The following is a 27,561-nucleotide window of genomic DNA, read 5'->3' on the forward strand; positions in this document are numbered from 1 at the left end:
TTAGTGGGTAAAGGACCAACCTCTCACGTATGAGGGCGCGGGTTCGATCCCAGGTCAGGCAAGTACCAATGTAAACTTTTCTAAGTTTGTATGTACTTTCTAAGTATATCTTAGACACCATTGACTGTGTTTCGGATGGCACGTTAAACTGTAGGTCCCGGCTGTCCTTGAACATCATTGGCAGTCGTTACGGGTGGTCAGAAGCCAGTTAGTCTGACACCAGTCTAACCAAGGGGTACCGGGTTGCCCGAGTAACTGGGTTGAGGAGGTCAGATAGGCAGTCGCTTCTTGTAAAGCACTGGTACTCAGCTGAATCCGGTTAGACTGGAAGCCGACCCCAACATGATTGGGAAAAAAGGCTCGGAGGATGATGAAGTTGTTTCGCTTAATCAGACGTCTCAGTATAACAAACAGACCATAATAATAATTGCTGGCTAGTAAGTACGTGTCGTCACTCGCCGCTGCTTTCAGACGAGCTGTTGTCGGAGTTGTCGGCCTTGTCGTGCGTGTCGTGTGTGTTGTGTGTGTCGTGCGTGTCGCGCGGCTCGCTGCTGTTACTCGGGATGGTCAGGTCGCCAAGGAACTCGTTACTGTAATGTCAAACTCTATTATTTATTCCTTTTTTTGTATTATTGTGAACTTGGGGCTATGATAATGAGTTGATGTGTGTGATAGAGATATGCTCACATGACACCATCGTCGGTATTGCATGAAGTGTTCACTGATCAAATCAAATAATTTATTTGTGATACACAGGTATTATAATAGGTCTTTAATAAAATACATATGTTCATGAAGTGACTACGTAACTTATATGCGGATTAAGTGTGAGTGGGTGAGTGAGTAGGCATATCGTCACAATATCGTTGCGGTTTTGCATGGCTGAAGTGTACGCTGTGTTAATATGTAAGTGAGTAGATGCAAGGGTGTTACAGTAAGAGAGTGGAAGTGTACGTAAGAGGTTAGCTGAATGTTTGTGTGCGGCAGTAGTTGATTAACTTAGAGGGTGAGTAAGTGTAAGTTTCTTTGTGAGTCAGTTGGTAGGTGATTGAGTGAGTTTTTTTGTGATTGGGTGAGTGAGTGTTTGTTTGTGAGTGATGTGTGTGTGTGTATACTTACACAATGTCATCGGTGATGGGGGAGTTCCGGTTCCTCCAGTTGAAGAACTCGTCTCCGAGGTTGAAGGTGAGGTTGCTCCTCATCACGACCTTCACGGGCGCCACCTCGCCGCTGCCGTTGTTCCGGTACATGCCGGTACCCTGCTGTGGAGACATGCATGCTAGAGCTACTTGCAAACCTTCGCCATTTTGTATTGTGAAATACATTGAGTGATGAAACGGATTTACTGGTTCCAAAGACTAGGTAGATGATGAATTGTATTCCTTATTACATACGTTGCGGTCGGCTTCCAGTCTAACTGGATGCAGAGTACTGTAGAGTTTCTAATACTTATGTTAAGTACATAGGTTTTATTCAATACACATATAGTTACGGCTGGCTAGACAAATATTAAAATGATGTTTTTTTGTAAAAAGGAGTAGATTTAGGTATTAGTGTTAACTCAACCCAGTCGTCACCGGGGCAACGTGATACCCCTAGGTAAGACTGGTTGTCACATTTACTGGGTTTCTGAATACCCATAACGACTGTCAAATATGTTCAAATGATAGCGGAGACCTACAGTTTATCGTGCTTTTCAGAACATGGAAGAATTCGTTATGACACAAGATGGTCACCGATCTACGGACCGACCGCCAGAAGCGATGTTTAATTTAACTTTATGATCAATGGATCCGCTGAGCTGGCTTTGAGTTTGCGGCTTGGTAATCGTGATTGGTAAGGCAGGGCGGTGTACTGTAAGCGACTGGCGACGTTGGCGAGCCATACGCTCGCGTCCACAAAACTCAGCAAATCGCGGATAACTTTTAAAATAAATAAAATGGAAATATAACTAAGTGTAAGTATAACTCACGTCATCGGGCATGTACTCGACGTCGATGTCCTTCCTGCTAGGTGCGTGGTGTTCACACCCGAGGCTGTGCACGTGCGGGGCCGCGTGCTCGGCGGCGTGCGGGTAGCCGCCGTGCGTGTTTGTGCGACGGAAGCGGGACTCACCTGTACATAGTTATAGAGGTAATACATTTGTGTTGTCTGTGTGTGTGTGTATGAGAGTGTGTGCGCATAAGGTGTGGCTGTATAAATGTGCGTGTGTAGGTAAGTGAGTGTGAGTAATAGGTGTGGAGATGTGAATCAAGTAAGTGTATGTGTGTTTGTGAGTTTGCTAACCTTGTGTGAGTGACGCTGTGTGTGTGTCTTAGCGTGTGACTGACTTTGTGCTAGTTTGTGCGATATGTGTATATTGTAGAGACGTTTTCAGTAAGTTTGGAGTTGTGGGAGCCTGTAGGGTGACTATGTAAGGATGTCTATCTGAAGATGTGCATGTGTTTATGTGTGTATTTATGTGGGTGTGAATGGGTATGTAAGAATAGATGTGTGTGTGGCTAACCTTGTGTAACTCAGTGTAGTGTTTAAGTGTACTGTGGCATATGTGACTGTGTGCTAGTGTATGGATGACTATGTGTGTGTAAGTATGTGTGTATGTATATAACAGACCGATGGGCCAGTCCTCTCGTCCGGCGGAGCGGTCCATGCTGTCGTCCATCAGCGGCGCGTCCTCGCCAGACTCGCCCTCCGACTCCTGACCACCAGACCTACACACAGATATAACATAATGCCAAGAGCTTAGAGTTAGGCGGCTGGATCAAGGGACTGATTCAGAAGGTAGTACTCCTTGACACGGCGCGTATTGTGAGGAGGTTTCTGTCTCTGAGACCCTAACCACCGGTACCTTGGACCCTGTGCTCGACAACGGTGGTCACCTATTTTTCATATTTCAAAACTATAATTTATATGTCTGAAAATGAATAAACGAAAAATAACAATACGTCTAAGGCCGATTTCGGGCACGGCGGCTGTTCTCATATATGTCCTGCGCAGTTGGCTGATTTCCTTACATGAGAACAGCCGCCGTAGCCGATAGCCGGCTAGGAAGACATCATAACCTAGCAGTGGGTACATACTTGTCATCTCTGGTCCCCTCCCTGAGCGCGGCGGGCGCGTCGGTGAGTGCGGGCGCGGGGGGCGCGGGGGAGGGCGGCGCCGCCAGCGCGGGCGTCACGCCGCCGCGGGGACGCTTGCGCTTGCGCTTGCGCATACGCTGCACACAACATCACGTCGTTGAGTTACACATAAAAAAAACATCCCCTACAAAAGATTGCTCTGTATATAAAACTGGAAAAACACATTGATCTAACTGAAGTAGTACCTTCAATAATAATTCACCCTGTATAATAATGTTCTAGATTGTACATATTCAACAAGCTTCTGTATATGATTTAACGAATATAATAGGTTATTTTTGTATGCTTTACGAGCAGGCCATAATAAGACTTAATATTATGTACATACAAACTAACACTTATGTAACCTTTGCACACAGAAAGAGCTTTGTCTTTTGACTTTGACGAACAGACGGCTAACACAGTTGTCAATTACAGGTGAATCAACATTCACGCACGTATGTTATAGTGTACCTTGTTGGGCGGCTGCATAGTGGTAGCGGTCAATCTCTTCACCTCGACAAAGTCCTCGATAATGATCTTCTTCTCCGCATCGCGCTGCGCCCCCCGCGAGTGGGCGTCGCGGGCGCTGGGCGGGGCGGGGGGCGGCGCCAGCTCCACGCGCCCCGCCCCCGCGCCGCCCCCGGCCCCGCCCCCGGCGCCGCCCAGCAGCTCGCGCGAGATGACGGACTGCACGGACTGCACGCCCGGCTTCTGCTTCTTCATGCGCTGCTTGATCTGGTGGAAGATCTGCAACCGACTCTCACTATCAGTCTGACGAAGGTCAACACGGTACTTCTGCATACTGAAATTCTGAAATTGCTGTAGGTTTCTACAAAAATGTTAAAAAGCTTGTGGTCGGGGAGTTGATCCCCAGCGGGGGCCAACAAGGCCAAGACCCGCTGGAGCGGCGGAACTGTTCGAATGAGTTACCGCGGTCTTGGTACATAAAAGGCCTTCGAAGGAACATGACACTGACCCCCTCCCGCATGGCGGCGACGCCAACGGGCGCGAGGGGCTGGTCGGGCGGCGCGGGGGGGGGCTGCGCGGGGGGTGACACTATGTTAGAGTACATGTTACACTGACCCCCTCCCGCATGGCGGCGACGCCGACGGGCGCGAGGGGCTGGTCGGGCGGCGCGGGGGCTGCGCGGGGTGACACTATGTTAGAGTACATGTTACACTGACCCTCCCGCATGGCGGCGACGCCGACGGGCGCGAGGGGCTGGTCGGGCGGCGCGGGGGCTGCGCGGGGTGACACTATGTTAGAGTACATGTTACACTGACCCCCTCCCGCATGGCGGCGACGCCGACGGGCGCGAGGGGCTGGTCGGGCGGCGCGGGGGCTGCGCGGGGTGACACTATGTTAGAGTACATGTTACACTGACCCCTCCCGCATGGCGGCGACGCCGACGGGCGCGAGGGGCTGGTCGGGCGGCGCGGGGCTGGGGGCTGCGCGGGGGGTGACACTATGTTAGAGTACATGTTACACTGACCCCCTCCCGCATGGCGGCGACGCCGACGGGCGCGAGGGGCTGGTCGGGCGGCGCGGGGGCTGGGGCTGCGCGGGGTGACACTATGTTAGAGTACATGTTACACTGACCCCTCCCGCATGGCGGCGACGCCGACGGGCGCGAGGAGCTGGTCGGGCGGCGCGGGGCTGCGCGGGGTGACACTATGTTAGAGTACATGTTACACTGACCCTCCCGCATGGCGGCGACGCCGACGGGCGCGAGGGGCTGGTCGGGCGGCGCGGGGCTGGGGCTGCGCGGGGTGACACTATGTTAGAGTACATGTTACACTGACCCTCCCGCATGGCGGCGACGCCGACGGGCGCGAGGGGCTGGTCGGGCGGCGCGGGGCTGGGGGCTGCGCGGGGGGTGACACTATGTTAGAGTACATGTTACACTGACCCCCTCCCGCATGGCGGCGACGCCGACGGGCGCGAGGGGCTGGTCGGGCGGCGCGGGGGCTGCGCGGGGGTGACACTATGTTAGAGTACATGTTACACTGACCCCCTCCCGCATGGCGGCGACGCCGACGGGCGCGAGGGGCTGGTCGGGCGGCGCGGGGGCTGGGGGGGGCTGCGCGGGGGGTGACACTATGTTAGAGTACATGTTACACTGACCCCCTCCCGCATGGCGGCGACGCCGACGGGCGCGAGGGGCTGGTCGGGCGGCGCGGGGGCTGGGGGGGGCTGCGCGGGGGGGTCGATGTCCATCTTGTTGAGCACTTTGTGCGACTGCGCCGCCTCCAGCTCCGTCACCTTGTTGCGCTCGAACACGCGCCCGTTGTTCACCACCTGCGGTACAAGGAGGGCAAGATGTAGCCTCAAATTATGTAGTCTAACTAAAAGGACATGAATAAGAAGATAATAGATGTAATGAGTGTAACGGCTGACAAAGAGACTAAACATTGGGTCGACAGATGAGAGAGAACAGGATGAGAAGAGGGCAGGAAGAGAAAGTAAATCAGTAGAATCTTGTCCTGTTTAACAATCTGCAGTCTTGCTGTAATCCTCCACATTTAAGTGTCACATGACATAGTTAGTGGTCACTTCATGTGACCGGAAGCTGACCCCAACATACTCAGGCAGATGATACAGTAGAACTGCCGTACCTTAACATTCTTATCGTTGAGTATGGTGACGAGGTCGCGCACGAAGCTGTTGTTGGGGAAGAGCTGGCGGTGCTTGCAGTGGATGTCCACCTCCAGGTGCTCCTCCGTGCCGTTCATCAGCGTGCGCATGATCTTCAGGATGAACTTGTTCTTCGTGCGCTTCTTGCTCGAGCGGCTGCGCTTGCGACCGTGACGCTTGCGGTGCTTGCTCTGACCAAACCAGTACATAGTAAGTATTACATACAAGTATATAGAAGAGTAGGGAAGATAAATAATGTATGGGAAGACAAAGAAACAGTAAACTGTGAGTGTAATCGTGTGTAGTCCATATAGGTATGTAGACATCACATATAGATTCTGGCAAATAACAATTGATACATGTATGTTGTACCCAGCAGGCTATTAAGTCATAAACTGTATAAGTTGAAGTAACTGGAAGTTAACAAGAAGCTATTAACAAGAATATACATACATAAGCAATTTAGCAACATTCATATAAAAACAAAAAACATCAAAATGAATCTGTTTTGTATATGTGGACGACCTATTGATGCGACCTTTTTTGCTGGGACCTTTCTAGCCTAATGTAACACTCGGAAGTGTTGAAAGGTTACGGTGCGTTTAAGTGTTTGTATGTGTGCGAGTGTGTTTATATGCGTGTTTGTGTGTGTGTGTGTGTGTAACTGACCTTGTGCGAGTGTCGCCTGACGGTGGCGTTCTCGCCGTCCTGTCGGCGCGTGTCCTCCAGCATGTTGTCGCCCGCGCCGCCGTACGACAGCAGCGAGCGGGAGATGCGGCTGTGTGCGACCGAAATACATGTCTACTACGTACTATATCAACAATTAGAGGTTTCACCCTCGTTCCGTGGAACTTCCCGCACCAGGATAAAATATCACTTAATAGTGACAGAATCAGTGTTTCTTTAAAAGGTACGTCTTTGAATAAAGATCAATATAAATGATCCTGTTAATATCATATGATTGACTAGCATTTGTAAGAACCAAAATAATCATTTCTGTCATGCCAATTAATTAATTTGGATTTATCCGAAGTAAAACATTATACGGGTATTTGTAAATAAGACTATACAATTTTCTTACCGTTGTCCTCGCAGTCTGTTCAGCCTCTTCTCTCGTTCAGGACCGAATCTCAATTCATCTGAAAATAACAGAGATACCGTTATAAAGGCCTATTCAGACCTAAGCGGTATTCGCTACCTTCTGCGGTAGAAAAAGCCCTGTGGGTATGCGATAATATTACTGTCCATGTTCAGGATGCATGCCGCTGCTTCCGCGCGGTATGTACTTCTACCCACAGTGGCAGTGAATATCGCTCAGGTTTGAGTAGGCCTTAACTCCCGTCAGATACCAACAGAATACGATTTAAGAATGTACTAAACTTGGCAAGTTATGAGACTTAAAATAAACAGTAATCAAGTGATAGGCTGATTAATGAACTAGCATAATTTGTATACATAGACGATATCATTGATACTTGGCGTTGTTCATACACTTTTTTTACAATTCAAATTATCGAATGGGAACTATCGATTACTGAAATAAATTCACAGTTCGTTAATAACTATAGTGCTGTATTCCAAACATAATCGTGAATTCATATGTCACAACTTATAGGTTAACCACACACTTCATAAAAACAAAGACAAAATCCACTAACTAGCATGAAAGTTATTATCCTCGGTATAATCGATAGTCCAGTACTGGTCGGCGGCGTCAGGGCGGCAGGGCGCCGCCCGCACGTCGCCGACGTCGGGCGGCGCGGCGAGGCACAGGCGCGTGGCCGCGTGCTGCAGCTGGCCGCTGCTGAGGCGCCGCCACTTCTGCTCGCGCCCCAGCCCGTGGCACGGCGTCATCACCACCGCGCGGGATGCTTCGGAGGATCGCTCGTCCGCTGACATCCTGGTGTCAAATTGCGGGTGTTACGGAGTGTCTATATACCCATAAAATGATATGAAGATCTTGAAACCAGCAAAAATGAAATAAAGGTTTGACATTCAGCCGGGCCTGCGGGAGTATTTGAAATAGTTACCGCGGCCCTGGTACATAAAAGGCCTACAAAGGAACACAATGGATTTTTAGTCAGTAACAGTCAGACACTTCCTCACCGCTGGTAACCCACAGCGGTCATTTGATGATTTTTGCCATCGATGAAAAAGGTCAGACATTTAGTCGTTGGTCATTCAGGGTCCTGGTATAAAGCTGCATCTGGTTACAGTGGAGGCTGCAGAGAGAGAGTCACCTGGCGGGCTGCACCGTGGCGCAGTTGAACTCGTCGCGCAGCTCGCCCGCGAGGGAGAAGGAGAAGTACTGCGTGGCCTGCAGGTCGGGGTGGCACGGGTAGCAGCCCAGCGGCGACGCCTCCGCCTCGCGCTGCAGTGTGTCGATGCACATCTGAGTCGCCTCGTTCTTGAACCTAACACACAGAACGACATATCATTCAGTTATAATAATAAAGACATCCTGGACCATCGTCAGCTACGGCGGCTGTTATCATGTATAGAGATCAGCCAGCTGCGCAGGAAATATTGTAATGCACGACCATTTGTTTGGACACAAGTGCACTCACTATTCCTTCACTCTCACAGCGCGATGGGACGACAATCCGACACCACCGGAGAGAGATCACAAGCATGACCGACATTAACATGCTCTTCCGATGCACGGGTGAATCAATCACCAATTTCCAGACAACGGGCTGTTTCTAAAACCCACAAAGCTAGTTCGGACAAGACCTCGTAAACAGCAGGCTGTTGTCTGTTCCAGTAAATTGAGTGTACGAATGACACACGAGGTCACAGGTACCCACTGACCTGCCGTATCCGTAGACGTCGCGCACGGGCACGAACTTCTCCTTGTAGATGTTGTCGAGGTACCACTGGAAGCTCTTGCACTTGAGCTTCTCGCGGAGGATCTTGCGGTGCGTCACGTCGCCTATCTTCGGGTTGTTCTGAGGACCAGGCGGGATGGGGTCAAAAAGATCTCATGACTACGTAAATTGGAAATATCTAGGAATTTTCCGCGGTTTCTTCTGCGTCCTGAATCAAGGACTTCATGCCACCCGGTCCAAAAGAATCCTATGGTCTAGAATCCTAGAGGTTCAAGTTATGTCAAAATGCCATATACAACATCTTTTAAACCCCAGCATTACATACAGAATTAGTTTTACATAAACATTGTTCTATGTGCTTGTAATGTTTTTACATGATATCTGTTTGTGTCTCAAAGTACAAATATCAGTAACGAAGCTAGGTTAATATGGACAACTCACCCTGAGGTCGGGTCTGTGCAGGTAGAACAGTTCAGCGTACTCGTCCATCCACACCTCCGCCATGCGCGCCGTGTTTATACCTGAAAGTTACAGCTCTATCGTCAGCTTTCGTATCAAGTAACTTTGCATTTTTTAAACTGGTCAGACTTTGAAAACTTTGCTTGTGCAAAAGTGGCTTCACAATAAATAGTTAAAACAACTACACGTGCTTGACGATTAAAATAGCGAATGTAAGTATGTATATAATTTCTAAGTCAATTACTGATGATAATGAGGAAAATATGTCGACGAAACCAGGAATATAATGTCTGAAATCACTAACCCGCATTGCAAGCATGGTGATTAACGCTCAATCTTTCTATATATGAGAGAAGGCTGCAGTGCAGCCCAGCACTGGGACGATACAAAAACTGATGATGATGAAATTAAATGATTTAACTATGTAATTGTGTTGACCCCTGTTGGCACTCCTAAATAAATAAATGATGATGATGACAGCACAGCAGGGTATAAAGTAGTTCAAGGACTTACCATGTGTGTCCATATGAGCGGGCATGCCATATGGATGGAAGCTGCGGAACACGTGACCCACGCGAGAACACGGTATGGTTTCTAGCGTGCCGCCGCCTGCAAGCGACGACAAACATCAAGATAGACAAATAGCGTAGAGATTGACGAAAGGACTTTAAAATGCACGCTTTTATAGGAATTTGGGAAATAAAACTGATAATATCGTCACATTCTTCATGATAACACTTCTGAACTTTTATTTCCAAGCTAAAAAACAGAGTGGCATTGGTTAGAAATCAAACTGAAACCAGTACTACAAAAGAAGCTCGGCGATGGTCGTCACAAGAGCGAACAAAGGCTTTATAGGTCCCAATTCCTCCTCCTATTCTTGGAGTGGTACTCACACTGCCATATCCGGAAGGACATCTCGAGGTTCTCTCCCCCCCAGCCGCCCATCTGCTCGTCGTACGCGCCCAGCTCCCAGAAGTACGAGCGGCTGATCGCGAACAAGCCGCCCGCCATCGTGGGTGACCTGCAGGGGTGGGGAGCAATGCTACATATAGATACTAGTGCGATAGTTTTGTTTGTTCCTCTTCCACTTAATAAGGACTGGATGGATTTTGATGAAACTTGGCAGTGACATAGCTTATACATTAGAATAACATATAAGCTATTTTTTATTTGGGTACGGGAAGTAGTTCCCTCGGGATACGGGTGATACCGATGGAAGAAGCTAGTGTAGAACAAAAAGGTTGATTAAGGATTTAGCTCCTCTGCAGTTTTTAGGATCGGCTATTTGAAACCAGTATTAAAACAATTTGGTGTAAATCTATATACTAACCATGTTGGCGCAATATCAGATCCTCTTCTCTTCTTCTCTCGTTCAGGCACATCCGTCCACGTGAAGTGGCCCATGAACGAGAACCCCCCCACCTACACCAGGACTCACATTAGTATCAGGTTACATATCCTCGCAGTCTTCACTAGTCAGGCACCGCGAGAACGAACCGTTGAAAATACAACTTTATTGTAAGTGAGTTTAGAGTTCAGATTTCAGACTATAGCCAGACCCCTTTGGGGCTAAGAATTTTTCGCGTATAAAACAAGAAATTGTCAGGGTCAATAAATACTTTACGTTAACGCTAGGCTGACTAGAGACAGTTAAACAGTGGACGACGTTGACGTAACTAGAAGTGGCACCACAAGCGACGCCTCGCGTACCCAGTAAAGCATTGAAAGCGCGGATTGCTACATAGTGCAAAGTATGAAAGTGCTATTTGTATGAGTAAATGGTAAGGTTGGCAGAGAATAAAGTGTCCATTCTAGTTACGTCTTTAAATAGGGCATTATTTTATTTGGGGTAAGTTAAGGAATAGAACTTACAAGAGATGAGGCTTAAAATAGATCCTCGTTTAAAGATTATTAGGAGTCTCTCAATTATCTCTCAAATTCGATTAAAAAGCTTCGTCCCTTATCGTTCACCCATCAAAACCAATTGAACAGTTTAACCGAGCACTTGCGTGAAGTGCCCAGTTAAATCAATTAAGGACTAAATAAAACTATTATAATACACTGCTCACATACTTCCATTGAACAGTTACAAACGCATGAAATTGAATATAGCGATAGTAACGACTCAATGGAAGCATCTGTACGTGATCTAAATGATGTGAGTGGTGACATTACAGCGGTTATCAAACAAACGTTAGTACACACAACCCCCGCACCCGGCGCTGTCTACATTCCCAACAAGCGTGATGTTAGTGGCGAACTGCATAATATAGTAGATACCAAGTTTCATGTAGTAAAGACAGTTGCTGAATTGTAAATGTGTAAGATTTTTATGTCAAGAGTAAGATTTGTAAGACAAGCTTAGAACTGTTACAAGAACCTAGGTACAATAATTTTGTTATAGAAAAGAGGATTGAAAATAAATACCTAATAGAGTAACTTGTTACCTTGGAAACACTGCTTAAAATAATCTACTAATCCGAAAACCAAAATGTAAACGAACTCGTCAGTCGGCTGATTTTACTGTAGATATTTGAGCTCCGACAGCCACTACTAAAACCTATGGAAAGTTATCAATGCAAGCATTAATGGAAATACAATGACATGTAACGGATCCATCACCGAATGTTACCGAGCGCTGATCTACAACGCCGACAACATCATCATCGACAATTATCAAGCGTTTTAGTAATCATTCACATTCTTCATTTGTTAGTTGTTCACAAGCAGGATCCTCATCATCCTGAGGTTAGTGATGTCAGACCGTCAGACCTGGAAGGTTTCAGAAGCCTCGTACTCGAAGGTGGTCTGATGGATGACGTCGATGATGGGCGTGAGCACGGAGTCGCGCTTGTGCTGGACGCGCTCGAGCAGCGGCCGCAGCCAGTCGTGCGAGGCCTCGCAGTGCGAGTCCAGGAACACGAGGACGTCGCCGCGGGCCGCGCGGGCGCCTCGCAGCCGCGCGAGTGTGAGGCCCTGTCTACAAGCCTTCAGGGTTACTCTTGTCCCAAACTTGGTATTCACTTTAAGAATTGTCGGTTGACGATTATGTTTGTTTGTATGTTTTGTTATTACTGTCATATAAGTTTAAGACAAAGATGTTGTATATGTTGTAAACTATATTTGAAGTTATAAGTTTAGTTGTTCCTGCCTGCAAACACGATACGGTCGAAGTAAATGCACATGCAATTGCTTTTACTATTATCGTAACAGCAGCTTCCTTAAATGTTAGAAACGAAACTAATTTGTTTGGGAATGTACACTATAAACCCACAAACTTCAAGAAGTACCCGAGTGCATACAAACGCTATACACACGCCGTGCATTCATATGTGAACACCCAGTGTATGTACACTAACACACACAGGTACGCATCTTTGCATATAATATAATCAAACAAGATATAGATAAAGAATTAAAAACCCAAAAAGATGAACCGCATCAAGATCACAAGAAATCTGTTCGCATTAGACAAGATCAAGAGAACATCAGTGAACAGAATAAAAACCAAACAGTTGTGTTCAAAACATAAGTCAAGACTGATTCGCTCAGTCTCAAAATCAGAAAAATGAAAGAGTGCATAAAAATAATTCCTGTGCAACCCAAGATTATACATAAGGCCATCTGTAATCACCAATAATTGTGCGCATTGGAAGTAAACCCCAACTGAATCGTCATGATTCCAAGCAACCCTCACAAGACCAAAAGATTTCAATGCTCGAATCCACAATATTTTTGAACCTGATGACTAGTTCCTAAACTATCCAACTTTTAGTTCAGTTGGACATAGTGATCGTACCGTGGATGTTCCGACCAAAACACCGACAACAAACAAAGTCGTCAATCTAAACATGAACAAAACTATTAGGCAACAAGCTGCGGACTGTTTCCCGGGAATTCTCTAACTATTTGATGTTTTCGCTACAATTGAGCTGTTTAATCTCTTTTGATTAATATTTCATTTGTATTACTGTTGCATGATCTATTCTAACGTGTCTCGCTGTAGTGTTGATGTTTTTATTTCGTTTCAAGAGACCACTACTATCTTCCGGAACCCGAAAACTTTAAGTCGAAAACGAGTGTTTTGTAAGATTTCGAGAAAGTATAGAGTATAATGTTCAGTGTACATTGTAGAGCAAACCAAAACCGCACAAACCAAACTCAAAGAAATGCAGATTGAAGTGATTGTGGCGACGCGACCCGTGCAGCCGATAGTAACACACGTTGCGCGGTAATGACATGATATGGCAAACATTGGCTACCGGCGTGTGGCAAACATTGGCATGGCGTATTCACATGTAGACACAAACAGTTGGTCCTGTGACAGACTACCTACTGCAAGGAGCGGGATCTAGTCAGATTATACAACTCCAACTGAAACGGCAGGATCATACCGAAATCATATCAAAAGAAGGTTACATTTCAACTCTTTGAAATCTTAGAAAAGTAATGCTTGGAATATTAAAATATACGGAAACTGATAAGAATTATAATTTGAGTTTCTTTATCGATCCCGCTAAAGTAGATTTGTAGCCTTAAGCATAGTTAATTGATTTTCTCGACAGTTTTATGCTTACGCGAGCATGAATCGAGATAAACGTTGATAATTCCAATCGCTTGAAATCTTTAATTGTTCAGTTATGATACAGGGCACGTATAGCAACACCAATGTTTGCCACAACACGCAAGCATTAACCTGAAAGACGCTGGTGTCGAGCACGCTGTAGAAGAAATTGTTGGACTCGATGACGTCAATGATGGGCACGACGACGGCGTGGGGGTCGTCCTTGATGGTCTGCAGCAGCGGCCGCAGCCAGTCGGGCTGCGCCTCGCAGTGCGAGTCCAGGAACACCAGCACGTCACCGGCCGCGTAGCGCGCGCCCGCCAGCCGCGCGCGCGTCAGCCCCACGCTGCACACCACACACACGTCACCACGAGCTCCCACCAACCGGGGGCAGGGTATACATAGCAAGGACATGTTCAGTGTAGGCATGGAGTCGTCTAAATGCATCTTGATGGTGAAGAGTAAATAAGGAAATAAAGCTCGCCTCAAAAATTTAAATACCCTAACGTAACGTAAATTGTAGAAAAAAATGTAGAAATCGACCCCAGCGACTAATCCTAACGAGACACAGAAATGTGAGTGTTATACCTTCACACAGACACATACAGAGCTCGCACCTGTTTAAAGACAAATTAGGAGTACAATGCAATTGAAACTTAATAACAAGAGGCATAAGGTTGAAAGACTAACGCCTATTCTACCTCATCGCTCTCTAAGCTCATAGCGAAAAGGAAGTTCTCATATGAGATGACGTCGATGGCGGGCACGACGACGGCATCGCGCTTGTCCTTGAGGCGCTGCAGCAGCGGCCGCAGCCAGTCGGCGACGGCCTCCGAGTGCGCGTCCAGGAACACCAGTGCGTCGGCGCTGGCGAGCCGAGCGCCCGCCAGCCGAGCGCGGATCAGCCCTGTACTGCGTAGTGCGTGTGTACAACTTAGTACGCCGGTGGAGGGTCGTGTTTAGGTTTCAATGAAAATGTCTACAGAATTGTTACATCTGTTATTTTAACTGTTTCATTATAAATATGTATTTAACAAAGGTATTTGTCTGTATCTTTAAATTTCTAAATAAGAATTAATACAGCAACCCAGTGTAGATTCAGTTTATCCATAAATATGTAGTAAAGGATTCGTTAGCAATGTATCCTGATATCCCTCAAATCACAATAATATTTTCAGGCATATTTCATGGTGTCTCACAAGGATCTATAGTAGGATCAACGACAATATGCTTTTTGTAGTCAACGACCAATCTGATACGATAGAGATACTAACAACGAAACCCTCTGCAATATACATACAAATGTGTCGAAAGAAGAACAAAATAGAGGAACCAGGAACACAAAGAACATCAGAAAGGTAGAATACAAGATGTACATAGAACACATTGAACTATTATCGAATAAAACGCAACATACGAACGAGATTGATCCGTTAATTTAGCACATACAGATCACAGTGACTCGGTACACAATAACCCTGAAATGGTAGACAATAACCCTTGAAGCCACGGTGTTAGACCTAACACCGAGGGTATGTGACGATGTCCTGAGTATATGAGGCACGACCACAGCAGTGCTGCTGGTCTTTACGCGGTGGAGGAGAGGCCGCAGCCAGTTGGCTTCCGTCTCCACGTGAGAGTCGGGTCTGTCCGCTGGAGTATGCGGCCCCGGCTACACGCGCTCCGATCAGACCTCTCCTGTACCATATAAAGGAGCTGCAAATATTGGAGTCTAGATTTTGAAACTTGAATCTTGTTTACTGTTACAGCCTTTTTTATCGTCCCACTGCTGGGCACAGGCCTCCTCTCACACGGAGAAGGAACACACAAGGAAAAATCTTGTTTTATCTTGTGTAAGTTGTTTTATGCCTCATGTTTTATGTCAAGAACTTAATGCTTCTTTAGCTAAGCTTTAATGATATTAGTGATTACATTTCATGTTCTTTATTCCTTAGTGCTTTTATTTAATTTCTGCATACACTGTAATTGAAATTGTTTTTTTTTAAATAATAATTACCGTCCGGCCTTCACGGTAGAGTTTAATTATTTCCAAATGTTCCGAACATTGAGAATTACAAAATCTAATTTAAATCTCGTATTTCTTATTAATACATCGCATGGAAAAATTATTTAATCGCTTTTGTTGGCATGTTGCAATTTACAGCTATAACTAACGTCATAATATTTGAATGGCTGCTTACTCAACGAAACACCCGAGTTGAATAGATGATTCTTTAATACAAACAATGATCCCCTAGAATTGTGTATGTTTTTACCTATGTACCTATAATGCGAAAAAACCACCAATTAATATAAACATTCATGGTAAAAACAACAGAGATGATTCACAAGTGCTGACCTAAACACACATCCTCCGAAAATACGTCATCATCAAGAAGAAAGCCATTCACATTAACATCATTAATGTCATGACACCACACACAAGTACCATGTCTATTGTTGTTAACAAAGGGAGCTCTGATTAGTGGACGGACATCGGCGTGACGGTGACAGGTGGGAGCTACCTGGTCATGCTTCCCGGTATCCTCGAAAAGGAAGTTAGATTCCTGTATGGTGTGTATGTCGGGGACGACGACGGCGTCTCGCTTCCTCTTGATGTGCTGCAGCAGCGGCCGCAGCCAGTCGAGGTTTACTTCGCAGTGAGAGTCCAGGAATATGGCTACCTGGCCTGTGGCAACTTTGATGCCTGCCAGGCGAGCTCGAGTTATACCTGTCCTGGGTTGAACCATAGGCCCTTTATCAGATTTGAGAGCTTATAATTAGAAAGTGATTGCTAAGTGTAAATAAAAGTCTAATGTTTAACAACCACGTTTTTGGACGAGCAAAAATTGCTTATGTGCAAACACCGCAGGAACCTTTCTATTGTAGCGTAAAACAAAAATAATACAGCCAGAAGAATGAAAACAGCTCCAGATTTGAAAAGCTGACACAAAAACAAGTATCACAAAAAGTAGTTACAAACATAGCCCTCATTCATTCAAATTCCATCCTTATCATTTGATATTTAGTTCTTTAGAAATAAGCTAGTTAAGCTCCAATACTGTCATAACATTAACTATCCACAAATTAAATGTTTTGAGATTCGTGGAATTCACTGAAACTAGAGTTTCCATTGAGAATTAGGAAGTGACACTGGATCTGTGACTCGAGTGTGTTAGTAAACACGCGACACGCGACTACTGTAACGCTTGAGAACTAACTTTATGTGAATGAATCAAAGAAACACGTGTTATTGAAAACATAGTTGACACAGAAAATTGGTCAAAAAAACTCCTAGAAAGTTTCGATAATACCGTGTTAACGACAACAATAACTTTTTCCTCTATTTCTCCTAAATAAACTTGGCGATTCAACCAAAACTTATACATAGATAAACTTATCATATAGGAGCCATTCGGAAGTCAGAGGACAATCATAAAGCCTGGTGACTTAGCAGTGCCTTGTATCAAAGCTGTTCGCTAGCATTCACTGAGCTAGTGAACACCTTCATGTCTCACGTCATGTATGGAATAAGGTAAATAAACTAAACCTAATTTTGTCATCCCGTAGTTATAAACGGACATTGATATTTGTGTAAAATGTGGTATTGTGTGATTAAGGATAAGCCTAAAGTTTTGACTTAATTTATTATTTTAGTGGCAAGCAGACAAACATAACATGTAACAGATATGTATGAAGTTCACATGGAAGTGAAATAGTCAAGGAGAACGAAGTTCAGGAAATCATTATTAGACGAATATGCGAGGAAGAATATAGGAGTTAGACTATCATTAGTAGACACGTGTCGACTACACAACTGCTAAACAATGATAATAATACTTTACTTACAATGACTGTTCTGCGACTGATGACTGACTACCCCCACGAACTACGTTACTGTCAACTTGACGAAATCTACTGAAACTGTCGTCTACATTACTGTATTATCGTGATGACTGCGCTGTATCTACTGGGATTACTGAACTACTTGTACCTAGACATCGCAATGGAAGCTGAACAACGCGTTAGACACATTCGGCAACAGAATGGTTGCAGGAGACCTGCTCAGTTGCGGCGCGTGCTAGAGATCGGTCTAGCTGACATGAACTTGTAAGAATTAGTGAACTTTTAATTCTCTCGTGAAAAGGTACTACAAGGGGCGACTCGAATATTTTCAATGAGAGCAGTTTCTTTTGTCAGCCAGACCACTCTCTATGCTCATCGTCGCGAACTAGCTCCTAAGGTCCCCTGCACCTATGGCACCGCCGAATCACCTCGAATTCGCGAGGGTCCCCCGGCTGATAGGTAAAGTCCTCCTTCTCAATGACGTCAATGAGCGGAGTGACCACGTGCTTCTTGCTCTGCTTGATGCGGTGCAGCAGGGGCCGCAGCCAGTCGCGCAGGGCCTCGCAGTGGGCGTCCAGGAACACCAGCACGTCCCCCACTGCGGCCCTGCTGCCCGCCATCCTGGCTTGGGTCAGACCTATCCTGGGTGTTGTACGACGTTTTAGTGAAACGCATTGCTTGACCTTGTGAATAGTTACTGTCAGATCTCCTTTGTTGTTTATGTAGATGATTTTGTTTTGGTCTTAATTCAGTTTTATTGATTATTATGTGTCATGTGGTCATTATTGCGAGTCTCCGTACATTTTGACAAGACGTTTTATCCCGCCCATTTCCGCCCCTTTATAAATAAGTAACGTAGTGTTTATGTGTTGTTCAGAGACACGCGACCGATGTTTTAACGTGTGCACTTGAACAATTTAGATTATGCTGCTTGCTGTAAATATATCATAACAATTGATGTGACATAGTAATAGTGGGTTACGAATGTTATGATGACCTGTGTATGTAATGTTGTACACGTCATTATGAATATCTATTCACGTGAAATTGCTCAGAATTTAGGATGACAAGTAAAACAATATCATTGTTTACCATTTCTATCGACGAACTCTCCATTGAAATATTGATGAAATTAGTTACTACCCAGGGTTCATTGTCTTTTCAGGTGTGTTTTAATGACCGTTGATGACATAAATGTGATGTAATCTCCTGACTTCAACATCTGAACTTTGACTGCACAATAGTAAACACGCATAATTGCCGTCATTTTGGAAACCATTTTGAAAGACAATCATAGGCTTGGTGTGCCTACACCGACGCGATCTATCGAAAGACCTGTGTGGTGTACAGGACAGACAGGCTTCTCTATTCGATGAATATTCGTGTGATATCTAATATCGTGAAAATCGATCTCAGTGGCGTGCACTTGGAGAGGCCTATGTCCAGCAGTGGACTGCGATAGGCTGATGATGATGATGATCTGCTGGGGCACTTCTGTTTGTACCTATCGTGTATGGAAATTAACAAACATTCACTATTAGTTTTAGGGACCAAACTCATTTGTACTCATTTTCAAGTTCTTGGACGACCATTTTAGACAAGGATCGACAATTTCAGACAAGGATTCACATCGAGTAGATACCAATCTCATGTACATAATATATCGACTGCTTGTTAGTTAATTAATAGATTGTATATCAGTTTTGTGAATTAATAAATAAAAATAAAAAAAAAATAAAAAAAGATAGGCTAAAATATGCACATCGAAGTTACGAAACCATTGACTTGATATTGAATAGTTACTTTCACACGAAATATTATAGTTAAGAACATACTCCACAGGATGAAACGCGTACTTAGTCGATTATTTATTTTAGTTTCTTTATCTCAGACTAAGAGATCATGAAGATATTGAAAATCTGCAAAAACTTCAGTCCCAGGGACAGAAACCTCCTCACAATACGCGCCGTATCAAGGAGTACTGCCTTCTAAATCAGTCCCTTGATCCAGCCGCCTAACGAGAGCCTCATGAGGTCGTTGGTCGAGGCTCTTCGAGTTCGAAAAAACCCTATGATTATTATTATTAAGATTTCTTTACTGCTTTTATATATATTTTTGTTTTATTTGGTACAAATGAGTATGGTCCCTGCGACAGTAATGTCGGACTCACCGGTCGGGCAGGCGCAGGATGCGGATGAGGTCGGGCGGCAGACGCGTGCGCACGTAGTGGGACAGCTTGCCCTTCAGCTCCGGCAGCGTCGAGTTGTCGTCCACCAGGATGATCTCCTTCAGGTACACGAACGGCGAGTTCGGGTCTTGACCTGGGTAGCCTGGTAGGATTGGGAGATGGCTTAAATATACATAACTATATGCGTTTGGATTTTATCTATATGTAATGGCGTCCACGGCCGATTTCGGCCACGGCGGCTGTTCTCATTTAAGGAGCTCAGCCAGCTGCGCAGGACATATTATAGTGCACGAGCATTTGCGCAGACACAGGTGCACTCCCTATTCCTTCACTCTCATAACCCGATGGGACGGCAATCCGACACGACCGGAAATATATCAGGCGCAGGACCGACATTTACGTGCTGTCCAATGCACGGGTGAATCAATCACCAACTTCCAGACTACGGGCTGCTTTGTGAAAGCTTAAGAAAACCCACAGAGCGATTTGGGCCCGACCCAGGAATCGAACCCGAGACCTCGAGCTCAGCAGCCGCGCTTGCGATCACTAGACCAACGAGGCAGTCAAGATCTATATGTACGATGCGTATAACCATGGAAAAGGAAAGCCAAAAGTTATATAGTGGCTCATTGGCGACAAGACATAAACAACCCACACTCATTCAGGAATCGAATCTAAGATACAATGCTCAGTGACCCTAATTGTGACCACTGCCGTCTGTATTACGTAACATTACGTAATCAAATATATGTGTATGTATTGTTGATATGAGTAGCATATCTTAGACACCAATGACTGATCAAAATGCGAAGGAAACCATCTCGAGGAAACAGGGACTGTAAAGTGCGAAATCAGCATTAAGTGCACGTGGTGATTAACGCTCAATCAATCCTTCTCTTTGTTAGAGGATCCTATACTAATATTATAAAGTTAAAGAGTTTGTTTGTTTGATTGAACGCGCTCATCTCTGGTACTGATCCGATGGTCCGGTTTGAAAAATTATTTCAGTCTTAGATAGTCCGTTTACCGAGGAAGGTGATAGGCTACTTTTTATCCGGGTTCGTGCAGAGGTGTCCACGGGATGCGGGTGAACAGAAGAACAGAAGCTAGTGGGACATTAAAAAGGCTGGTGACGATCCTTGCTGCTTGAGTACTCACCAGCAACAGTCTGGCGTCCAGTGTTCCTGTCGATGAAGTTGGCGCGGCTGTACCAGGGCTGGTCGCGGCGCGCGGAGTTCACCACGCTCCAGATGGTGCGCACCACCACGGAGTACGGCTCGTTGTGGAAGATCAGGATCACCGACGCCGACGGCAGCTCCGCGTCGTACGTCACGCGCTTGCACGCGGGGTTGCGGAAGTCTATAAACGATACATTTACATATAATCAAAGTCAAAAATAAATACCTTAAAGACTAACATATAGATACTTAAAACTATGTTAGTAGCACTTCACTAGGTATGCACTATGTTACTGTGAGGTCCTGTGGCACTTGTCCGATGGAAGCGACGGACATTGAAACTAGGCTACTTTTAGCGCCTTTTCACGTCAAACAAAAGGACAGCACCCCCAAAAACGCCCTTTCACCACTTCCCAGTGTTATGGCTGGGAAGAAGAAGCGGTGACGAACCAACTTCCCAGGAACACAGCTTAATATTAAGGAATTCTATAAATAGTATAATACTAAGGGCGTAAAAGCTGATTGTCGGCCACGCCGGCTGTCCACATGTAAGGAGATCAGACAGGAGTGCAGGCATTGATATACATATCAATGAGTGCAGAACATAATTAGATTATAGGTACGGCAAAAGCATTCGACACAGGTGCACTCTCTGTTCCCTCACTCTGATCATCTTCAGGGGCGACAATCCGACATCACCTAACAGAGAGAATATATTAAGCGGAGGGATTAGAGTGCTCTCCAAAGCACGAGGGGTTTATCAATCCCCAACTTCTAGACTGCTCTATGAAAATTGTAAGACTTTAAGGACCGTTCCGTCGAGGACCTTGAATCCACGGACGACATTCCTTAGCAACGCTTATCACTTGCACAGTTATGCAATGTGTTTCTACTTAACTGTAAGCTGCAACGTAAACAAAACTGCTGAACACGTAACTGATTAAAAACACATGAACTTGAATTTAACTGCTTCACAGTCTAGTCGAACACTTGTAACTACTAAGTACTACATATCGACACTGGCCATTTCATTTGTACATGTAAAACCATGGAATTACGTGTTCTCACGTGCAATTACCAAGTACCAAATCAATCAATCAAATACCTTTTTCAGGCTGCATTGCCCCATAATATATGCCTTAAAGACTAACATAAATACATGAGGTGTGTTCCAGCTTTGGACCTCGATTTTCAGGAGTCTAGCGATGTTAGCTTTGCAGTGACGAATCATTGTCTCTGTAGCCTTTTCGCAACTACGTCGGGGTCGGCTCCCAGCTTCACTGGATGCAGCCAACAACAGAGTACTGGCCAGTGTGCCACATGAAGCGACTGCCTGTCTGAGATCCTCTACCCAGTTACCAAGGCTTCTGACTACCCGTAACTACTGCCAAAGATGTTCAAAGTTCATGTTGTCCATCCGACCGAAACAAATCATGTTGTACTTAATGAAAGCTATGTCAATATAGTACAGGAGTAATGTAATCAGCGTGCTATTAGTAATGACTGTGACAAAACACCGTGAGAACCTCAATGCACCCGTGTGTACAGTGCGCGAGTCGGGTTCACGTAAATATCCGACACGGCTCGGAAATGAAGCGCCGACGCACCAGGTGTGTGCGGTTGTTATGATTAAACTTACGAACTGCACTTCCGAGCACGTTTTATGGGTCAAATCTGGGCGAAGAAAGAAGAAGAAAGAAACGAAAGGAGTTTCAAAAACAAATCCGTATTCTTTTATCATCATCAGCCTAACGCAGTCCACTGCTGGACATAGGCCTCTTCAAGTGCCACTGAGATCGATTTTCGGCTGCTCGCATCCCGCTCCTGCCAGCCGTCTTGCGCAAGTCATCACTCCACCGTGCCTGAGGACGTCCTACACTACGTTTGCCGAGGCGCGGTCTCCACTCTAGAACTCGTTTACCCCAACGGTTATGCGTATTACCCTTTCCGTGTTCAACTGGCGACACCGGTCTCGCGAAATCCACACGCTTTTGTTTTACTACGGAATCCCACGATCCCGTGTTCAATTCGCGTCAGCTGAGCACGCTTTTGCGATCAAGCAACGTTAAAAGAAGTTTTACAAAACCGTGTGGAATTGAACTGAACAAGGTTTTTTAACTTGTCTATTCGAAACAAATCCGTACTGATTTAGCGCGTTCGTAAATGTTCGGGATAAATCGTGCGGGCCGAAGCAGGGAATAATCAAAATACTTAAAGAAGAACCAAATCCAGTAAACACACAAATACTGAAAAATATTCATCTGAACTATCTTGATGGCATCCTTCCGCTATTGGTCCATACATGCATGATAAGATACGTTCACGAAAAATAAAGGTCCAACCTATATCTACATATTTCGAGACGGCATCAAAAACAATTATCCAGCAGTGGTAGAATTCAGTCCGGCCATCCTGTTAAAAAGAACGTGTATAGGTACACAATATCGCTGTGAACATAGACCAAAACGAACGTTTCGAAAAATAGTTGTCTTGTCGGTGTTTTTTTTGTTATTTTTGTGCTGATAATAAATGTTTCATTAATTGTATTGTATGTTATATTTCATTGAAATCATATTGAGTTAATAATACAACCTACTTACTGTCTACTATAAAATAATACCGTCGCTAGTTCAACACGCTTTCGAAGACTCAAACAGTCGAGTCAAAAAAGTGTTCATTTCAACTGCACACGATTTTGTTAAACCTTACCCAGCGCCACTTGATCGCAAAAGCGTGCTCAGCTGACGCGAATTGAACACGGGATCGTGGGATTCCGTAGTAAAACAAAAGCGTGTGGATTTCACGAGACCGGTGTCGCCAGTTGAACACGGAAAGGGAAATACGCAACGGTTATCGGTTCTTCGGCTAATATGGCCAGCCCACTGCCACTTCAGCTTGCTGATTCGGTGGGCTATGTGTGACCTTGGTTCTCTGACAGTAACAGACGGTAGTCTTTTATCGACCCTTTGCATTCTAGGGTTGCTGTAATTAACACTGAGCCAGTGACCCGGGTCACTGGCTCAGTGTTAATTACAGTGTGTGGGCCGGGGAATGTCAGTTGCTATCATGTCAGTGACCTACTGACATGATAGCAACTGACATTCCACCTTCAAGCCCTACAGGTCGCTGTTGCTATCAGTTTGCTTCAAATGCACATGCCACACAACATTGCCACTGGAAAATATTGACACCATGAAGTATGTATGTAAATAGATCTCAGTGGCGTGCACTTGGAGAGGCCTATGTCCAGCAGTGGACTGTGGTAGGCTGATGATGATGATGATGAAGTATGTAGCTGTGGACACACTTGCATTTCAGTTAAGCATTGAAGGTCATGAGATTATGAAACCAGGTCAAATGCCACCAATATTGCACTCACACCATAAAGTAAATAACCACTAGAGAGCGCACTCGCCAATTTCTTCTAAGAACACGACTCACCGCTGCGGGCGGGGGGACGCGACATAATCCGCGGCTACTATTGGTCAGTTCAAGGTCGCTACTAAAGGATCGTACTGATCGTAGCCTTATAGTACGCGCAAAATCACTAACTTTTGGCGAGCGTCGGGGCACTGTATGCGCAGTCAAGTGGTTTTATAGTCTTTGACTCACACACACATACATCCGACATACAGACGTATTGTCCTAGCGCACACATGCGCACGCGTCTCATTTCACGGTGTTGCAGATACAATTTACTAGAGTAGCTATTTACTGCTGAGCGACTGATGAACATGGCAGGCGTGCTCCATCTAATGGGATATGCAATATTGTGGCACACATGTTATATGCATTGTATAGCTGTTGAGTGTAGACCCTTAACCCTAATTTGTCATGGATATGGACCCTTCCAAAGTAATCATTTTTGCAAAATTCCAGGACTTTTATCAGTTGTTTAATATTCAGGACTGAATTAGAGGAAAAGTACAATAAATTATTCAAGTCAGTAAATTAGCCTAATTTCCTCAGTGTGTCAGTACCCAAAATATATTTGCACAAGTGTTAAAAATAATTTAATCAGTCCAACTTTATCAGTATGACCCATTTTATTATTTTAGTAAGTTAAGAAATACAAAGCTCCCTGTATTCTTTGGGGGCTTTTTTTCTTCAATTGACAATATAGATTATCAAAGGCAAAAATCCCTTAGTGTAGCAGACCTCCAAGTCAAAAGCATTGAGCTTTTCATATTGATTCATTCTTGTCTACCTATGCAGTAGACACTGAATCAATATTGTTAGAAGTATTCCGGTAATGTCACGGTGGAAGCTAATTGCCCCTGTTGACAGAACAGCAGCTGTGTGCACTGTGCACTGTGTGCAAGACAACTGTTTGTACTACCGGGTAGTTAGCTATGCATTTGTTCAACCTGTAAGACAAATTGCTGCTATTGAGACAAATTGTCTTCCGGTATTGATGATACTTCTTCAAAATTATAATTTAGTGGTGTAGGATAGTAACAGGGCTTTTGATGTATATTCTGGGGTTGCAACTAACTATATATATAATATCTAAGTTAAAAGATTAGCTTTTTACTAATATTATATATGCCAATGTAATTATGTCTGTTGGGCTTTCATGCAGAAAATACTAAACTGCGAGAGTATCAATAACATAGGCTGACTGGACAGTTTCCATTCCTAGCAATTGGCGGTATCTACATTTATTAGTTCCATCTGTTATCAACTTGTTATAAGGAAAATTATAATTAGAAACGCTGATGAAATGCTTTACGCTGATAGCATTAATCAACAACATGGTGCTTTAATCCTGTGGAACGCCCGCGTTGTACTTTTTTAATTAATTTATTTTTAATCTGTTATTTAATTCTGGTACCAACATACTCTTGAATGCATCGCATGATTGTCAGCTTTTATTAAATTTTCTATCAAGATCATATTATGTCTTCTATCAAAGAAGACAAAGATTTAAATTATTATGACAGCTTCAAGCCATTTTTTATTAATTTGCTCAAATCTATATTGTATAACTGCATATAAATCTGTAAGAATTGCTTCCAGATGAGACTAACTCAGGCTTATGTGGTAAACAAAATTGTAAAGAGTATTTTACAAAAAGTTACAATGAAAATCATAAAACTATTGTGTGTTACCTACATTTAAAAATTAGAAGCAGTTTGCAGTCACATAGTTTATTGAACTGATTGCCTAGGCATAAGTAGTATAGACTCTGTGAGTACATGTAGAGCGTGGCTGAGCCGCACATACTTTCACTACTACTACACGACTACTATTACTGATTAAACACACTAATACGCGCATTCATTCAACTATACACCGCATTTAGAAACTTCCAGTCCTTGCCGAGTTGTATTATGCAGATATTTGGACATTATTGTGTTATGATTTCATGTTAAAGCTTACCTTTCAGCGTTCTGTTGTACGGGATCCTGTCGCTGAGGTACACATTGATGGCAAGCTTCTTCTCCGACTCCTCGCCGCGCTTCTTCTCCTCGCCGATGAGATGTGCCGCCGCGCCGCCCTCCCCCAGCCCCGGGATGATCCTGGACTCATCTTCCAAGATCTGTCTCTCGTATTCAGCTTCAAGAGGGTCTGAATACTCCGCCAGCGTATTCTTCTTGCCGCCTCGCCATTGCTCGAACAAGGCTAATATTGTAATCACTAGAAGCACCAACAGCACTAACTTGGCCGCCTGGTAGCACTTGCGCACCGGAAAATACACCATAATCGTTTATTTATTAATTTAAGCGACACCGTGCCGCGCCGCTTTCGGCGACCGACTGATTTTGACGTTTCGCTTCAACCATGTTTGTTTACAGTCTACCTTTTTCAAACAGGAAAGGCAACCGTAAACATGCTATTCAGCCTAATCTGGATAGGAAACTGTCTAGTTTTTATTTGGATTCATATTTTTATTTTTACAGGGTTTTGTTTTATGATAGCTCAGTTTTATTGACTGTAATTAGTATTGTTATAGGAGGACAATGATCTGCTACGCGTTTTATGACCTATTGAATAAAACTTATCTAGAACCCTCTGGGCTTTTTGTGTATTTGTTTTTTTATTATAACTTACCAACTTGCATATGAATGGATACAGTACCCAATCTTTTCTATCACTATTACTATCTGAAGACTTGTTTTAGTTTGAAATGATCGCGATGTATTGCAGTAATTTATTTTTTATTCCAGAGACTTTACTTAATTTAAGATATTGTAACGTTGGGTTACTTCTTTAAATTATCTAATTCTAATATTTACATAAAACATTACAAACCTCTAAGATATGAAGTACACTCCAGTATCAGTGCCTGAGATAGGAGAATAGCAACAAGTGGCTCACACGCAACAGGTACCTAGCTGTCGCGGATGAGCTGGCTATGAGTAACTTGGCTAGGGTATCTCATGTATGGACACGGTGGCACGCTCATCAGCTAATTGTCCCAGACCCAGACCTGCAGGATCGTAATTCAGTCGAATATCTTGTGTATGATGTATGTATGGACTACAGGGCCAATTTGAACATCAATCTTTGCCTTCAAGTATCGTATGATTTCTATGGTCAACAGACAAGACTGGTGGAATTTGGAAAGTTATTTAAATAAATAGAGTCTAGAATAAGTACTTACAGGGCTGACTTCAACTTCATTCCATAGGTGCTCTGTCTCAGTTGTGTTTTATTTCATTGGTTTTTCTTGGCAAGATTTGGTAGGATTTGATAGGTGTAACTTATAAGTTCATTATTTAATAAATAAAAGCGA

The 27,561-nt window shown here is 44.5% G+C and overlaps 1 protein-coding gene across 3 annotated transcripts; it reads right to left on the reverse strand.

Moving 5' to 3' along the window:
- Positions 1-421: 421 nt before the first annotated feature.
- LOC110380411 (uncharacterized) lies at positions 422-26,825 on the reverse strand. Of its 3 annotated transcripts, none has more exons than XM_064041964.1 (21): positions 26,205-26,825; positions 20,803-21,003; positions 19,627-19,786; positions 13,743-13,956; positions 10,377-10,468; positions 9,940-10,067; positions 9,557-9,652; positions 9,026-9,105; positions 8,568-8,704; positions 7,997-8,170; positions 7,415-7,656; positions 6,838-6,895; positions 6,426-6,534; positions 5,738-5,947; positions 5,247-5,420; positions 3,594-3,869; positions 3,081-3,217; positions 2,614-2,711; positions 1,973-2,115; positions 1,120-1,259; positions 422-590 (listed from the first exon to the last, which is right to left on the reverse strand). In XM_064041964.1, exons 1-21 carry the CDS (start codon positions 26,524-26,526, stop codon positions 452-454), a joined length of 3,330 nt encoding a protein of 1,109 aa, XP_063898034.1. In that variant the 5' UTR covers positions 26,527-26,825; the 3' UTR covers positions 422-451. The 3 variants fall into 3 exon arrangements, with proteins under 3 accessions (XP_063898034.1, XP_063898033.1, XP_063898035.1); XM_064041963.1 differs by having other exon boundaries at positions 424-590; positions 1,120-1,262; positions 26,205-26,819; XM_064041965.1 differs by lacking the exon at positions 13,743-13,956 and adding an exon at positions 11,819-12,026 and having other exon boundaries at positions 426-590; positions 1,120-1,262; positions 26,205-26,814.
- Between the last annotated feature and the right edge of the window lie 736 nt (positions 26,826-27,561).

Source organism: Helicoverpa armigera, chromosome 27 (genome assembly GCF_030705265.1).
Source record: "Helicoverpa armigera isolate CAAS_96S chromosome 27, ASM3070526v1, whole genome shotgun sequence".
Classification (NCBI taxonomy): Eukaryota; Metazoa; Arthropoda; class Insecta; order Lepidoptera; family Noctuidae; genus Helicoverpa; species Helicoverpa armigera.